This window comes from Dromaius novaehollandiae, chromosome 1 (genome assembly GCF_036370855.1).
Source record: "Dromaius novaehollandiae isolate bDroNov1 chromosome 1, bDroNov1.hap1, whole genome shotgun sequence".
NCBI lineage: Eukaryota > Metazoa > Chordata > Aves > Casuariiformes > Dromaiidae > Dromaius > Dromaius novaehollandiae.
In genome coordinates, this window is record NC_088098.1 from 49,373,163 (window position 1) to 49,391,281 (window position 18,119).

Genomic DNA, 18,119 nt, shown 5'->3' on the forward strand with positions numbered 1-18,119 from the left:
ACTGTCCATCTTGGCACTACTCAACTGTTAGCTTGCTCTGGAGCTCTGTTTTGGACTAAGCTAGTAGGGTAAGACATGGGCTTACTCTAGGGACTATTCCCATAAAGGCAGCACCTAATAGATTTGGTTCTCTCTACCCTACACTGTCCTCTAACACTATCTCAGTGGGCTTTGTATCTTCAAACACTTCAGCTACCATGAAACCAGGGAATGCAACACCCCCAGCTCTGTTTCATGCTATCCCAGGACCACTGCGTCGGCAAGCAACACAGCCCTCACTTTATTTCAGACACTTTGAACTGAAAAAGCGCACACAAAACAATAGTGTCTGAGAACCACAGGGACACAATGTGGGGCCCAGAGTAAGATCAGCACCAGATGCTACATACCATGGATGCGTCCAGTCTGCTCTAGAGAGAGTTAGAGCTACCCCTACACAACACAGAGGCAGATCAAACCTCTCCACTTTGCACTGGGGCAAGGACATCTCTCTGGCTCTCTTCTATGTCGACATATCTCTTCTATATAGACAGGTCCAGAAAGGCCTGAACAATATGGTCTTTTTCAGAGAATACAAGTGTTTCTGTGCTTATGAAGCATCTGTTATAATAGTCGGCTGAAATGTGCTCCTTGTGGTATTGAAAAGTTAACCTATTGCACAGAATTGCCTCAAGTTAGTAAATTTTTATTGATGAAATTTTACTGTAAATAAACTGTAATAATTACAAAATTATAATATCTGGGCTACTTGGAAGCACCCACTGAGTGATAACCAAATTTTATCCAGGAAAATTTGCAGTGGGAGTTGACATTGCTGTTGTTTCAGACATTTACATATACGCTGCTCTGTACTGAAGTTAATGAGTAAACTATATAACCTCTGGCCTGTGTCACTCCTTTGCTAGTCTTAAAGAAAGTTCGCACTGCAAAGAAATCAATAGGATATGGTCAAAGCAGAGCTAAGAATTTTTCTTTATGTGTAGTATTTAGTGGGGGGGAGGAGAGAAAGGGAGGGATAGAAGGTCTGGATACCTTAAAGAGAGTATTTTTCTTCAAGAAATGGTCAGACTGAAGACTGCCTAAGGTAGGATATTGCCGTGTTCTTGTTTGGAGTTGTTGGTCATCTGAGCATGTATTCTTCTTTGAAACAGCAGGATGCTAGAAGATTGTTTAATTCACCTGAAAATAATTTGTTTGAAATTAAATTAAGACTTCATTAATGGTTATGTTGCGGTTTCCAAATTACTTAATCCTGAATTTTGCTCTTATTTCTTTAAGTTCCTTCATGAACATCTTATTACGGGATCCAGGGCTTCATATTTTAACCCTGTTTAGTATTTTTCCCCTATAATTAGCTTTACATTAATGAAGCAATAACTTTTACTTTAAAACATGGTATCATAGTAATTTCTGTAATATTCTGAATAAAGTATGTTATTCTCGAATCTGCCCACAACCTCAGTATAATCCTGGAAATTGAGAACTGCTTAGTTCCTGTGAGGAAAACTCTCTTTGAATTCTACAAGCTATGTTAAGCATATGTCATTTTTTTTTAATCCAATGCAAAATATTCTGTGTAAAATTTGAAGAAACAAAAGCAAAACTCTTCAATGAGTTTCAGCTGCAAGTGGTATTGTGGAAAAACATTTGTAAAATGATGCCACATCCATGTAAAATTTTCACCCTGATAATATTGGTAAACTTTACAGATTTTTGTAGAAACGTACGTTGCAAAACATAAACTAAAAGATTAATAGTTACAAGTAACATCACATTTGTGTGCATTTTAAGAGTCTTATTTTAAAAATTCTAAAAGGCAAAATAGATAAACTGCTAAAACTACACAAATATTGGTGTATTCCAATGATCTTGCTTCTGATTTTACTTTCACTGATTTACACTACCGCAACAGTGATTTCTGTGGGCTGGCACTTGCTTTATGGCAGCATGAGACCAGTGCATCTGAGATATTTATTAATATTTAGATAAAATTATATGTACATTCCAGTTAGCAAGATAAGATTAGTTTTCTTTTACAGTAAGAAGCTATTTGTTCTAGACTCATACGTACTTTGCTATGCACAATTCCAAAAATCAGTGTGGTCTTAAAATGTCACGCAGGACAGCCTCTTCCAATTTAGGATGCTTTCAGCTTTTGTTGGAAGCAAGAGTCTTCATTAATGGGCCTCAATTATACAGTCGGCTGGGGAACACTGCCCAGACCACATTTTTCAGACCAGGTTATAGATCTTGCTCTTTTACTCCCTCCCCACTCTTTCTGTTCTCCTTTTCCTCCTTCCATTACTCTACGGAGGGGACTCTATGTGTGTACAAGATAAGGCGAAAGAAGGGGATGTAGGGTTTTTTTCATATTTAACTTTTTACAGCAAGACTTAGACTTTTTTGGTTTCTTCCGGAAGCAGAACAGAATTATTGATTATGAGGGTTTTCTAAACATACTGCAATGGACTTTCTGCTGTGCACTACTGTAGTACTTTGGGCCCTGACTTCTTCTGCAGTGACTAAATGCAGCTGTAACTAAAGTAATCGTTAAAAATAAATGTCACCATTACTCTAATTTGTTCTTGTGTCCCAGACTTCCAGCTGTATGTCTTGCTGCTTATTCTTGAGCCATTTACTATCAGCAAAGATGTGCTGCAGACAACATATGATTTAGGCAAATCCACAGCACTGGTATGACTTCTGCAGCATGGTAAAATAGAAGGGGCAGAAGGTTGCACAGCAAGAGTGTGAGACCTGGAAAGTGAAAAGATAGCTGAAATGTGAAGGTTTGATTCTGGCACTAACTGAAGTGGGACAGATGAGGAGGAAGACTCCTCCATGACCAACTTTTACTCTTTGCTGTCATTACAGTTGTTCCCACCCCTTCACTGTTAGCGTTTCTTCACTGTTTCTGATTCCTCAGAAGTGAAGGAGACTTTCCAGGGAACTGATTTCATGTCAGTATGTTTTTTTGAGTGCTTTTGGAACACTGTGGAGTAATGGTCACCAAAGAAAGTTTATCTACAATTTCCTTGTAAATTCTGCTGTAGACTCCAATAGGAGTGGGACTCTGCATCTTCCTGGAAATATGCACTTTTTTCTCAGACTCGCTTCTTGGTTCTAAGTAAGGAATTGAGTCATTGTTTTCAGGAAATAGCAAGACATGGCTTTCCCCAACAGAAAATGTGAAATTGTTTGCAAATAACTTTTCAGTTACTCTTGTGGGCTTGATTTAAATTGCATCTTCCACGGACTGATGGATGTTGTTGTGATATACCAAAAATGAGATTTAAGTTGTTTGTTTGTATTTTGAACATCACAAATAGAACTGGAACCTATTACATAATGGACAATGCCAAGGTAGCCTCCAGACACTGTCGATACTGACTTCAGCTTTACGTGTTACTTTTCCAGGAAAGGACTGTAACAATTCCATGTCATATCTCATTCACTGATGCCAAGTTCGTTGTTGGCTTAGAGGCTGGCTGGAGAGAGGGTCCCCATTTCACCATCTAGATTAGGAATGTCTTCCCTGGTCCTTTGTGGTAACCTCACTCTCCCCTTTCCGACTTTTTCTGAAAGTTTATTTCATGTTCTTAGTTTTCTAATTAATTCCCACTCTTGTCTTCTTTCCCCAGTATATTTTTTTTCCATATCACAATGTATTCATTCAGAATTAAATAGCAATTAACAAGATGTTTGTGTCTTGATCTAATTTTCATCAATGCCATAGTTTTTTTGGCTTTTGTTTGGATTATTTTTATACTGCTGTGTGACCTAATTCAGACTGCTAGCCTCTCTCTGGCGTGGACTACTCTTTCTTGTCAACTGAACATTTATAATACTAGCTGCATGGTATCTTTCAAGATTTGCTATGTATTGTGCGTAGGACTAAGACCACAGCAAATCTGAGCTGAGATAATGCAGTCTTTATGATTAAGCCTTACTGTATTTGAGATGGATGTTTCTGGAAGTGGCAACTGTTCTCTTAACTGTGGTTTCATAGTTGTAATAGAAATTGTTTTTGCATTATTATTTTTCAGGTATCCTTTCAGAGCCAATGAATTCTCCAGTGCAAGAGGCAGATGTGTCACCTTACACACAGTATAACAGCGTGCCATTTCCCCAAGTTCAGCCTCAAATTTCATCGCCGCCTTATTACTCCAACCCGCTAGGCTTCTACCCTCCACAGCATGAGGAATGGTACTCCCCTGGGATGTACGAGCTCAGGAGAATACCCTCAGAGACCTTTTTCACAAGGGAGACAGAGATAATGGATATCCCTGTGGCCAAAAAACCCAGACTGGGCCACTCCACAGGACGAGTGAAAGGAGAAGAACTCTGTGTGGTCTGCGGTGACAAGGCCTCTGGGTACCACTACAACGCTCTTACTTGTGAAGGATGCAAAGGTAGGATGAAAGCGATTACAGAATACAATTCAGCTAATAAGCATAGCAGTTTCTGAAAGTTTCCTTTTTTCCTTTCTTGGTAATTTTATCCAAGTCTTTAAGCACTTTAGAGATTTTCATTGGCATCCATTCTTTATTCTCCCCAAGACAGATTGACAGCTTCTTCCATCATTTTCCTGTAAATAGAGCAAGGCTGCCCAACCTATGGTTCTTAAGCCCTGACTAACTCTTAATAAGTTGAAGAACAGATTCCATGGTGGGTTTGTGCCTGGTGCCTGGCAGCATGGCTGTGCTGTCTTGGAGGATGCTCATCCGGATCTGTGCCCGTGGAAGGAATCAAACCCATGATAGCCCCTGGGAGTGCAATGCCAGGCTGCCCTGGATTATCAGTCGTGTACCCAGTCCAATTCCCTCCTGAAGAGGGTACTGAAATGACATGAAAGCTGTCAGCTCCCACCTGCAAACTATTCCCAGAAAACCTCTTTCCCCTCAGCTCCCAAAGTATATGGTATTTGTCTTTAGGTTTGGGAAATGAAATGACCTTTCTAATTCTAGACTTATTCATAGGGATAGCCTCTATTCCTAGAGAGAGAGCTTTTTCAGGAGACAAACCATATCTCTATGATAGAGTAAACATCTTCTTAGAGAAATTATATCCATAAGTTGGTGTTGACATAAATGGGATATAGAAAATCATTGTCATTATTGGTAACATTATTGCCAGATATTTTAGCAGAGGAGGACAAAAAGGATATGCCAATGGAATAATTATTATATGTAAAGATGGTTCCTCTGTGGCAGGGCTGAGTCATATTGTGGAAGAAAAATAATGCTACTGTTTTTCATTGTGTTCTGTGAATAAATATTCCATTATCATTTCTGTTCTATGGATAAAGTCTAAAGCATGGACATTACTGAAGCACTAAAATATAGCGCTGCTCGTCGTATGTGTGTGGAGCTTACTGTCACTGACAGTGAACTTAGTTAATTCTAGGTTATGCTTTATCTATTATGCATCCATTTCTGAGAGTACAACAGACAGAAATGATCAATAACTCTAAATATGAATATAGTCAAGGGTCATATAGTTTATCTCAATAATTCCAATAAATAAGAGAATGGCTTTTTTCTGATGCCTGTGTGAATAGTCTCAAGTCCAAACAATAGTACTAACTCATATTAATGCTGTCATAATAAACTGAATTTTAATGGGAAGATTCCAAGTGATGGTACATTTACTTTTTTAGAAAACTATTCCTACTGTGTATTGACTTCATTATTAAATGACTTAATTATTTTCAATGATTTTTCAAAGACCTTACAATTACAAGCTATGGAATTGTTAAAAAATATTTTTAGGAGGAGGCAGCTTACAAGTATCAGGCGAATGCTCAGACTAAAGACAGTCTTGGAAGCAAGTACATGTTCATTTCTCTCCTGATTCAGCTTGAATCATTCTATGTAACCACTGTTTTAGTGCTTTTATTGGGATAATTTTATGTTTTCTCTCTGTTTTATGACTGCAACATCAATCGCAAAGAATAGTACCCTTGATCAAGCAGTAGAAGTTGAATTATTTAAAGATAATGCACTCTATTTCTACACAGCTGATTCAGTAAAAAGATGTGCTGAGAACAGCAATTCCATTTGACGAGGTGAAGAAGATATTATGCTTTCTAGACCTATTATCATTTTTGTGTATCTGTGGGATTTTTCATACTGGTATATGTTACTCAAAGCATGGTACCCAAATTGGACTTGGTATCTCAGTGGTGCTCTTATTAGTGCAGTAGAAGGACTACCTCATGTGTCTCACATCCAAATATGAAATCAGCTTTTCTTTTCAGCAACAGGACTGTTAATTCATGCTCAAAATGTGTCCATAATAATAGACAGATCCCTGCCTGCAGGACTGCCGCCTGCCATGCAGCACCACTGCTCTGTCGATGCAGTGAACATTCTGATTCAAAGGGGGACAGTTTGCACCTGTTTTTATGGGATTCAATCCTCTGTGGTGAATATGTTGATTTTTTTTCATTTCTTTCCTGAATAATGCATTCAGCGACACTCTCCAGTCGTCTTGTCCTTGGTTTTGGGCAGAAGGAACAATATTAAGATCTTATTTATTGACCTTCATGAGAATAGTGATCTAAAGATATGTGCAGGAGTACATATATAGTCAATATTTTTTAACTACATTACCATCCATCAACAAATAAGTAGGAAATATTTCATTAATAATTTACATATTAAGCAAAAGCAGATTAAGGAGGACATTTGCTCTCTAGAACATTTACTTGTGGTACATTAAAAGAAAAAAGAGTGTCCATGAGGTGTGCCTCATCCGCTTTACCTCACTTTGGAAAACGCTGCCTTGATCTACAGTAATAGCATCACAGTAGTGGTCCATAACGGGCAAGGCAGTTCACTGGCATTGTTATAGTATAGGGGGCATTATACTATGCTTTAAAGTCTGCTGCAGTAGAGGTCTTTTTTGAGACAACCTTTGCAGATAAACATCAAAGACTTTTTGGTATAACCTTAGTCTGCGTAGGGACACTTTCTGAGATGTTGCAGAACTTCTTTGAACTCATACAGTATCACACTTGTTCAATAAGGCCACAGAATAAGTTCTGCTGAGAGGAAAGTTGGTTATGAATTCCCCCCGCACAGAGTGGCCGTTTGAGTTTTGGCAGTCTTCAAACCATTCCTGGTAATGTTTTGTGTCTCTCATGCCAGACTGAGATGATTGCCTGTGAAGAGGGGGTCCACTTTCATCTCCTGCTCACACTAACCCCCAGCCATGTGCATGAGCGGGGAAGCAGTTGTGTAGCACTCCTTGATATTCTGACAGAGTGGGGCAGGCGTTTTGATAACTGTTGGGGATTTCAAAAACTTTTAAATTGAGAAATCTAATGCAGTTGGACATCAGCATGGCAAACACAGATATTTGCAAAGCTTTCATCTACATTTTTAATAGCTGCTTTCCTTCAACGTTCGTAATTTCTGTAAGAAAAATCAGCATCGGTAACATAGAAGCGGCTCTTGCCATAATTAATCATATTTATGACTAGCTAAGAGAAAAATGTGAATTCAGCATTTCTAGCCAAAGCGAGCTTTCTGAAATTTGGTGAGGTCAGATAAAAGTTAGATTGTGCCAAAAATACCTTCAGCTTTTGAGGCTGCCCCTTCACTATTCAAACAAATGCCATCTCTGATTTGCGTCTGAATTTCTGTGAAAACATCTCCTGGTATGGAAGATTACATATAAAACATTTCAGGCAGTTTGAGTTCACTTTGGAATTATTATTAAGGAAAAGGTATAAGAATTTGATTCATACAAAAAAATTTTTCAAAATTAAACATGGAACAGTCTGTCCAAACAGACTGTGATTCAAGAGTCACTTCATGGTAAAACTGAAATAAGAGTAGTGTTAAAAACAGTACTTTTTGCCAAAAAAGGACATCATTTCATTTTTTAAAACACTGTTTCAAGATAGAATATTTGACTGCTTGAGTCCTATTGGCTCCTATCTTTTTGTATCCCTATTTTTATCCTGCTCTCGCATCCTTACATTTTTTTAAAAAATTCATTTATTAAAGCTCTTTGCCTTTGTTCCTCCATAAAAAAGCAAATACACGCATTGTGGACAAGGTTAGTGATAATGTCAGAAATCTGACTTAGAATGTCATAAATATTTGTGCAGAGCTTTTTAACATTTACCACTAATTAATATTTGGCATGAATTATAGGATTTAAATTTAACAAATAAAATTCATAAATGATGTAAAGCAGATGCAGTTGTCTTTAGCTGACACTAAGAACACACAGCTTAAATCTAGGCCTTTCTCTCCCTTCCCTGATCACTAAATGGTACTGTGGAGTGTATTAAACTCCAGGTGAATGATGAATAAAAATAATGCCTAGGGCTGACTGAAGGTTCTGAGTAATCTGCATTTCAAAAGAGACTGATGTCAGTCAAGTATATTTATGTGAAAAGAAGCCATTAAAACAGGCAGCATGGATGAGGTTTCAAGCAGGAGTTGAAGCAGATTCAGGGAAATGCCAGATCTGTTATGACCAAAGAGTGGAATTATTTTGCTGTAGCTACACACTGGTGCTTGGGAGAGATTATGCAATTAAAAAAAAAATGCGTGCCACAGTTGAGAAATTGTCATCTGACAACAGCAAAATTATCGTGTCATCTGTTATCTCCCTCAGATTCAGCAAGATAGTATCTTAGCTCAGCACATTTTGAAAATATGTAGTTGAACCCTACAATGGGCAAAAATTCAGATTCCCCTTTGAATTTGCCCTATGACTGAGTATGGGAGACTTGATCTGTGGTGCCTCCCTTAGTCATTGAAGTACCAGGAGGAAGACTGTAGTGTTTTTATTGTAACAGCTAGTGGTAATGAAAAAGTAAAAGCTTTGTGAATAGCTCTGGTTAATGTAAATTTGCACAGGGCTGTAGTTTGAATTGCACTATGAATCAGTGATGTGCCAGCAGAAGGTCCCTGGAGTCTATTTTAAAAACCTGCCCTCAGATGAAGAGGAGAATTAAGGATCCTTCCTGTGGAAAAACCACAGGAGAGAGTTAATGCCCCCTGTAGTGCATGCAAAATAGCCTCTGTCCTGCAAAGGATAATGTAAAAACACTGTGATGGCACAGTGGGTAACACTAAAAATTCAGGAAACTTTCAGGTCATGACTGGCAGCAAAGCCTCTGTCATTTTGTGATGACTCTTTTATAGTATTAAATTTCCTATCTTGAGTGTTCTTCATTTTGCCTACTGTTGCCCTCTGAGGTGCATTAGGCCGTGGCCAAATAGATTGTTACAGACGGAGGAAAGGTCCTGTAGATTTCCTGGATCAGTTGCTGTTTGCAGTTACCACTGAGCAATTTTGGAGCGAATTCAGGGACAATCTCAGCAGAACTTCTTGTGTAGTTGAAGTTGGGGGATTGGGATTGCTTAACTACTGTGCCTCACTCATCAGATGGACAATATTTAGTGAAAGGGACTGGGGTATCTTGCCCAGATACAGGGGAGGAGGTCACGTGTACAACAGGCAGACACGCTACAGCTTCCTTACTAAAGCTGGGGGTGGGCAGCTCTCGGAGCTTCGGCTTACGGTAACTGTAATTAACTCTTCTTCTGCACTTGCATTGATTATCCTGTAGCTCAAGAGACATAACCGCCTCATATTTTTTTCACTGACTATTTGTATGGAATTACTTCTACAGTTGTAGTGCTGGTGCTCAAACCGCTCCTGGTAAGTTCCAGATTTGGGTCTGAATTTTCCCAAGGTCCACAGCTCCAGGGCCTTACTTTGGGCTCATGTCTAATAAATGGGCCCATGATTTATCATGCTCAGTATTAAATTATATCACTTGGATACTAATCTCAATTCAAATAGCAAGAATATAGCCGTCCAGACACTGAAAGAAACTCACAGTGCTGCAGGACAGGTGTCATTCAGAAAACCCTGTGGAGATGGAGATGATCTTCAATTTGATTACTTTGCTACTTTGAGTGCTTTCTTTTATCTACATCATTGCTGTGTCGTGCAGGGTTCTTCAGACGGAGCATCACAAAAAATGCTGTATACAAGTGTAAAAACGGAGGCAACTGTGAGATGGACATGTACATGAGGAGAAAATGCCAGGAGTGCCGCCTACGGAAGTGCAAGCAAATGGGCATGTTGGCTGAATGTATGTATGCAGGTATTTCCATCATGTAATCTGTGTGCGCAGAGAACACATCAAATACTGTTTTTCTAATTGGGCTGGGTTTAATAAGGTGGTCATTCTGTGCATAAAGCGAAGGTGATAAAGCTATCCAAGATGTTGTCTGACAAATGGAAGGCACATTAAAGATGGTGCAAAACACACCTCTTGAGGTGTGTCAAAACCTATTGAAAAAGCGAACGCATGTACTAGCAATAGGATTTGCTCAGTGGTCAGGGACACAAAGGTTCAAGAGTTGAGCAAATGGCAAAGGAAGGACTGTCTTGCCCAAGATGACAGTCCACTTGAGCAGGAGTGAAAAGCAGTCAGATGGAGCGAGTCATCCGGAGTCTCCCCAGAAATGAGGGGTTTGCAATGTTACACAAGCCAGAGCACGAAAAGTCCTGGCACTAACATTTCCTGCTCTTTCTGGGGTTCTCCCTGTCAAATCCTTGCTAGCCAGCTCCACATTCAAACAATGCCATTTTTCAGAAAAGAGGAAGGCTTTAGCAGGAAGTTTCAGTGGACTTGCCGGGCATGTGTTCCCAGACCTCACCCAGCAATCAGGCCCAGCCTGCGAAGGGCTAGCCCTCTTTTATAGTCTCATTCGCTTTTCTCGGGCGCTATGCAGTTTCCTGCCTTGACGATAAACACATAGGTAGAACTGTCTCCAGAAATGAAGCTGACGAACTTTAATAACGTTTCATAGTAAAGAAAATACTATATGAAGGCTGGCAGCTTATCTACTTCATTGAGCTTCATGTCGGCTAACTTAGAACAGCTGCGATATTGGAGAGCAATTTTAACAGGATCAAAACTGCATTTTGGGCAAATCCATTATTTTTGCAAGCTTGCTCCTGAAAACAGTCTACAAACATCTGCTCTTCTGCCTTTCATGAACAGGGCTACAAATTATTTTCTTATTGATGGCTCCAATCATTTTAGCATACACGAATGTCAAACCAATTTAGGTTCCTACAGGAAATTAATCTACTTGGAATTTTTAATATACTTCTATCCCTCAATCTGATCAGAAGATGCTATATTAACTGTTGGTTTTGTGAGAAACAATAAGCTCCATCAATATTTGGAATGCATGCCAGTATAATGTAATTAATCTTTCATTCTGCAAATTGGACAGGCTACAAAGATCCTGAGATATGACATATTCTCATGCAATACATAAATATATTAACAAATGTCACCAATGCGATGACAGCGCTCAAAGAGTCACTAAGTGCCAGAGGAAAATATCCCCCTACCCCGTGGTGTTGATCCCAGATCTATTGTTGCAAAATTTTGAAGGTCCAAAATAGCCTGGGCGACACATAGCAGAAAACAACCGATCGCCAAAAAAAATAGGTCAGCGAAAATAATACCGACTGGGGACGCATGAAACTTTTAAACTGGATGATCATTTTCACAAATTGGCATACGTGAAATAAAAGACAGTAAGTGGCGCTGCCATCTGACTCCCTCTCTGCAATGGAAACCCTGGGTATCTCGTGTTGCTCATGACTTAAACATAAGAATGCTCTAAGGTGCTGCAATGAGGACGTTTTGCAAACAACTATTTAATGGCTTTTGAGTAGGAGTGTGCTATGTAATTGCTTTTAGTTTAAGGCAATCCAAGACAGTAAAACATGAAGCTTCTAGTAGTCTATAGCATTTATTTGAAAAAAATGGCTAGGAAATAAAAAGTTACCTTGAACTTTGTTTCACTTACTCATTCTGTAGGATTGTAAGTACAAGCACTGTGGATTTATTCTTTCCCTGAACAAGGAGGTACTTACGGCATGACTACTCAATAATCCTACTCCTGCCCTTTATACATGAACCACAGATAGATCAAAATTACTGAACATCAGTTTCAGTTGTTTGCTGTGGTTTTCTTATAAACTGCAACTTTCTTGTGTGAAATTTCTAACTAGGGAAGGCCCAGGCTCTGCCACTCTTCCTAGAATTTAATATCCATTTAATACCTGTTGAAAGCTAGCTATCTCGGACGTAAAAAGTAAAGTCCTGTCTCTCACATGAGTTTTCCAGTTAACTTAAATGGAGTCGGAATAAGATGTCAAAATACTACCACAGTAGGAGGAAGCATGAGAAAACCCAGTCTTACTGCTTAAGGCAATAAATAAACCAATTTTTCCCTCAGAAGGTAGTAGGCCAGATCCTAAGGTGGTGCAAATCATTTTAAGTCCATTAACACCAGCAAAGAGTGCATCAAATAATATCATTTAGAGAAAGAAACCTATGATGCTGTGCAGCAGCACAAATTACATGTCTCGATGCCAATTATTATCTCCATCATTCCTCTTTCCCCCTTTCAAGGTATTATTTGCAGGTCTTATTTTAATCATGTAAATTTCCTCTTCTTTCAGTGGTTCAGGTAGGTTATTTTATATAGTGCTTAAACAGGAAATTAAAAACATTCACAACGAAATTCTCTGTTTTCATGGTATCTTCCTCCACCATCATATACTCACTGAATAAGCCTCTTTTCCTGCTCTGCATTTTCAAACACAAAGAATGGGAAGGATTCTTGAAAGAAGCTCTAAAAAAAAAAAAGTCCTGTGATGATGGGTTTATTTTTAGATGAATACTTAGCTGTTTACTTTTTCATCTTTCTGGCTATCTTCTGCAGGTTGTTTTGGGTACCTATTGTCCCTTTCTTTTGTTAGCACAAGCAATTTGCTTTTTTTTCATATGACATCTACATAAGTATGCTCCCTTGCTCAAGGTACTGAAATGTAGTCTAGAACAAAAAAATACCAAAATGCAAAAATACTTTCCCTTAGGGCAAGGGAAACTCTACTAAATAGTAACTGGGGCTTAATTCAGTCCTCTGATATGTTGAAATGCAAAATATTGAGCCTGACAGGGTAATGTTTTAAATTAATACATTTTCCAGGTACTTTTGCCAGCCTGAGTTACTTCTGAGCCTAAACTGGCAGCAGTGGGTCTATCCATACAGTGACTCTGCAATGACTAGAGCCCTGGAGCCCTCTTCTAAGGGGACTTTCCATGCACAGAAGCTGCACTAGCAACCATTAATATTGCTTAAGATTATTGTAAGCATACAGTGCCCTTTGTCTAAGAACGGCTGCGCCTCTGTTAGTGCTTTAGATCAGATGAGGAGCACATTTTTGATGACACCTTTCTAATTGTCCCCATCTACTGTGCTCCGGTTTGGGTCTTGGAGCACCCGAACGGGTTTCCTTCTGGATGAAACTAAACCAAAGACACGCTCCAGTGCATTCCTGTCGCTAGTGGTCCTTTGTCTGCAAAACCAGATTAGAGCTAGTCCAAAGCGACATCCCTGACATGCACACTGTGTGTCCTCAGCACCAACCAGTTCGCTCTGCCCATCTGCACCATTTGGCCACGCTACTCATTGGTGTACACTTAGTATGTCTCAGCAGACTCATATCTAAACATAATGCATAACATTCAAAAAATGATCTGCACAGGTAAGTGGTTTTGCTAGTGTAAAGAGCATTTATAGGCGTGTTTATGCACCTATTCAGGTGCACACTAAGTGCCTAAAGCATATATAAATCCAATTACTACCTATTGTATTATGTCTTGTAGGTTTATTAACAGAAATACAATGCAAGTCAAAGAGGCTACGGAAAAATGTGAAACAGCCGCCAGATCAGACAGTCAATGAAGATAACGAAGGCCACGACATGAAACAAGTGACATCTACAACTAAAATATATAGGGTAATAAAATTCTTGTAGTAGTTTGTACAGTACAAACTGTTTGAGACAAATTTGGCTAGTACAGTTAATATGTAATTATGTAGTCTCTGGAGTTACCTGAATTAATTAAGACTCCATCTCCCAAGTTAAGGAAATACCTTGAATATAGAAGTAGTTCCAAGGTTTTTAGTCAAAACTGAGTAAAGCATCCATAAAGTAATTTCTCTGTGATATATGTCACATACATATCGGATGCTGAGGTGTGATATTAAAGTTTGAGTAAGCTTAATTATTTGGTAATCATTTCCTTATTTCTAATTATAAACCACACCAACTCATGCAGCTAGAAACATTTTATACATCTCCTCTGTAGAAATTTCTATAGAAATCTGAAGTCTCTCAGTGGTAAGCAAGTCTTTTGTCTCCTTGGCTTCCAAGTGTGAGAAAAAAAAGTATATATTTTGCCTAAAGCAAGAGATGCTAGATCATTTCTACTTAACTGCATTTCATGATGGGCTTTTCTTTTTGCCAGTATAGGAGAAAGTAGAATTTACCCCAGAACAGCAAAATCTTCTCGATTACATCATGGATTCCTACAGTAAACAACAAATACCACAAGAGGTATCAAAAAAATTAGTAAGTACATTGATTAATTCATTTTTGAAGTGTGGATGAAGCAGCTGAGGATTACATAGTAGTAGATATTTATACCCAGCAAAAGTAGATGTGGTAAGTAGTAGAGCAGACCTTGGTAAAGAGCTCACAGTTTAAATGTGCTGCAAAAGAAGCAGAATCTTTCTCATTCAATCATTGTTAGACCACATCTTTGTTTATCAAACTTAAATGCTTTTATCTCTGGAAATAGACACTTTCAAGCTCAAGTGTAATTTTTGATGAGTAGAGCTTGGCTTTCTGCCTTGTCAACGTATGCAGTGATTTGAGTTTACCCCCAGCCAAGCTACCTTTCTACAAAAATAGCAACCTGGAAACCTGAAAATGTTTCAATTTTCTGAAATGAGAATAGCAACATTTTACAGGTTTGAGTTTCTGCTTCATTCTTCCTTCTTTCTATCCCTTTCTACCTTTTAGAAATTTCCTTTTCCCTTTAAAAGCTTCCAGTTTTCATGGTAAGATGGAAAAAGGTTGGGAAATGGGAAGAAGAGCCAAAAAATGTTTAAAATAAATTTAGATTTTGTTTACAAAACTATCATGCTCAGTCTTTATTTTTTTTTCCCAAATTATTTTCTGAGTTGTTATCTTTGAAAAATAAAAGGAAGGAATTTGTTGGGGGAAGGTGGTATAACTCATAATTAACTTGTAGACTTATTTCCACAAGATGCTGAGGAGGTCAAAAATATAACTATACTCAAAAAGGAAGTAGACAAATCCATAGAGAACAAGTCTATTGGTTAAATATTATGGTGTGCATACCTCTAGCTCAGGAATTGCCTAAACCACTGATTGCTAGACTCACTAAGAGTGAGACAGATATTCCAGGGGAAAGGACACTGCCTATTTCTTTTATTTCTTACAGCCTTTTGCAAAATATCTGTTTTTGCAACCACCAGAGACAAATTACAGGGTTAGATGGACCTCTTGTCTGACCCAGTGTAATAATTCTTGTGTTTTATGTTCTCAGATGTGAAGTGGCAATGAATATTAACAGATTTTGTTTGTTTTTTAATTTTTAACAGTTGCATGAGGAATTCAGTGCTGAAGGAAATTTTCTGATCTTAACAGAAATGGCTACCAGTCATGTTCAGGTCCTTGTGGAATTCACTAAAAAATTACCAGGTACATCCAGTGTAGTGGAACAAATTCTGTTACTGCAAAACTTAGCTGCTTTCACTTGCCATTTCATTGTTGTGTACATTTTGAGCAATATATAAAACTGGTTTCTGCTTTGACACACATGCATTCTTCAGACCCTCTCTAAAGAAAAGGAGCTTTATGCTCTGAAGAGATTATTTTGAATAATTTGAACTCTACCGCTCTGAGACAGGGTACCCTTTATATCTATTCAGAGACAAAATGTTCAGAGAAGGAGTTAGGTCACTGGAGAGATTTTATTTTCCTATATCACAGCAATACAAAATAGTCTGCCTTAGAATTAAGACTAACACTTGCCAGGCTCCGCTTTACTTCCTTTGCTGCCTTTCTAGACAAGCCTTTCAGTCATGACATCCACTGAATTGTGAGTCCTGAACAAGAACTTTGCCAAGTTGAAGGCACCAGTATTTATACTCCTTGCATGGTGTTTCATGGAAACACACTGAAAACCTGAGTTTATTTATTTATTTATTTTAAATCCCAAGAGGATCTTACTTCAAGAACAAACACTGGGCATGGTCCAGGTTCCTTGTAAGACAAGCCCTACCTCATCTTCTCTGACTAAAAGTACTGTTTATAGATGCTTTTTCACTAGTTGGGAGAAACAAAGAGCCTGGAGAGCATGTTCATGCCATTCAAAGCCAGTCTCTGGCTAAACTGCACTCAGAGCTGGGACTTGCAGCCCCAAGCCCTTTCTCTGCACTGAGCCACAGAGCCAAGAGTGGGCAGAGGATGTGGACCAAGCCACCCTTGAGGAGACTCTTCAGACCCTTTTTTTAGAGAAAGTTACACTGTATTGTTTAACTGTATAAAAACATTATTTTCTCAGCTTTCCCATGATATTGACCCTTTCTCTGTGCGTTATGGGCTTGTTTCAAAGCCTAATACTGCAGTTGTGACTGCAGTTGTACCTGTATGTTTTATGCTACCTAGAATAAAGGCTCACAGGAAATGAGTGGAGTACAAATTAAGTGAAGGGGTACAGCAGTATCAACTCGAAGATGCTAATGCAGATCCTTAACAGAACAAAAGAAAGAATTTGATTTGCTAGGTGCTGCTCTGGTTGGATGCAATCACTGGTCAAGAGCAGGATTATGCATGCACATACATACCTGACAGTGAGAGAGGCTATAAGCTAGATACTTGATACTGGTTTGATAAGAGGGAAAAAAAACCCTACCAGATTTCTGCAATCCAAGTGGTCTCAGGAAAAGAAACCCTACCAGATTTCTGCAATTCAGGTGTTCTCATGCTGAGGAAAAGACCAAGGCCTGGGCTTTTCAAGTCTCCACAAGCACTGGCTTCTGGAGCTAGATTTTTAAAATCAGTTGCCAGCAGTGAAAGGGAAGGATCCCTGTCATGTACAGAAATCAGGCAAAATGCTTCTCACTATAGGGCACCTGAAATTAGGAAATATCAGCTCATACAGGGCTCTGTAAGGTTCTCTGGGTTAGTTTGATAGGAAGTGGATATCCACTCCCAGCAGCCAAAGCTAACTGGCACTGCCTTTAAGTGAGACTAATGACCCCTGGCCTAAGTTTCTTCCAAAAAAGTTTCTTCTGTTTCCCAGGGAATTAATAACTAAGAGTCCCTGTGCTGTGCAGCACTGTGCAACACAGACACACACATGGCCTTCTCACTCTAGGATAAACTCTGCATCCTTCAGATGGGAACTACAGAAAAAGATCCAAGTCCTGCTGTTCTGTTTATGTTGAGAAAGATGGAGAGAAGGGCTTTTTAATTGAATAACCTATTTTTAATGTTAACTTTGAGTACATCTGGTAGGGGTTATCACCTTTTTGTTTTATTCTCTGCATTACCTTTTTCTGTGCTTCCTCGCAGAATCAGTATAGAGCACACAGTGGGTGCCTGTGTTGGCAGGTATGAGCAGTGAGCTCTAATGGAAACATAGCAGAATATGTTAGGGAATGGCATCAAGCTAGACAAAATCCTCCCCTAACAGTTATGCTGTGCTGCTGAATTTTGCTTGTTGTGTTCCTCTTAAAGTATCACAAACCTGAAAAACACGCCTAATTCTCACTGGCTACAATGAGGACTGATCTCATGCTGCGTTATTTTGTGGAATCCAAATTTAAATTTCCACAGCACTTGTCGACCCTGCTAAGGCCAACATCAGGTTGTACGGATGCATAGCACTTTCCATGCAAAACTTCAGGACAGAAAGTAGTGAAGGACCTTTCTTTGCTGCCTCAGTTCTTATTTCTAACGTCTCCCCAGGCTTCCAAACCCTTGATCATGAAGATCAGATTGCTTTGCTGAAGGGCTCAGCAGTAGAAGCTATGTTCCTCCGTTCAGCTGAGATATTCAGTAGGAAACTTCCTACAGGACATACTGACCTTTTAGAAGAAAGAATTCGCAATAGTGGTAAGTACCTTTTTTAATGACGAAAAAAACAAACACAGCATTGCAGTGGTGTGTCA

General features: G+C 38.9%; 1 protein-coding gene across 3 annotated transcripts in view; it reads left to right on the forward strand.

The window, feature by feature from the left end:
* The window catches only part of NR1H4 (nuclear receptor subfamily 1 group H member 4), a 40,890-nt gene that overhangs the window by 11,011 nt on the left and 11,760 nt on the right, over positions 1 to 18,119 (forward strand). Inside the window, exons 1-7 of one of the 3 annotated variants that reach the window (XM_026109505.2) lie at positions 917 to 1,084; positions 4,047 to 4,412; positions 9,986 to 10,126; positions 13,736 to 13,869; positions 14,386 to 14,484; positions 15,543 to 15,642; positions 17,917 to 18,063. In XM_026109505.2, the coding sequence (XP_025965290.1) occupies positions 4,064 to 4,412; positions 9,986 to 10,126; positions 13,736 to 13,869; positions 14,386 to 14,484; positions 15,543 to 15,642; positions 17,917 to 18,063 (970 nt within the window). In that variant the 5' untranslated portion in view covers positions 917 to 1,084; positions 4,047 to 4,063. Of the gene's footprint in view, positions 1 to 916; positions 1,085 to 2,995; positions 3,128 to 4,046; positions 4,413 to 9,985; positions 10,127 to 13,735; positions 13,870 to 14,385; positions 14,485 to 15,542; positions 15,643 to 17,916; positions 18,064 to 18,119 lie in introns of those variants that run through there. The other 2 variants (XM_026109506.2, XM_026109507.2) reach the window with 2 other exon arrangements.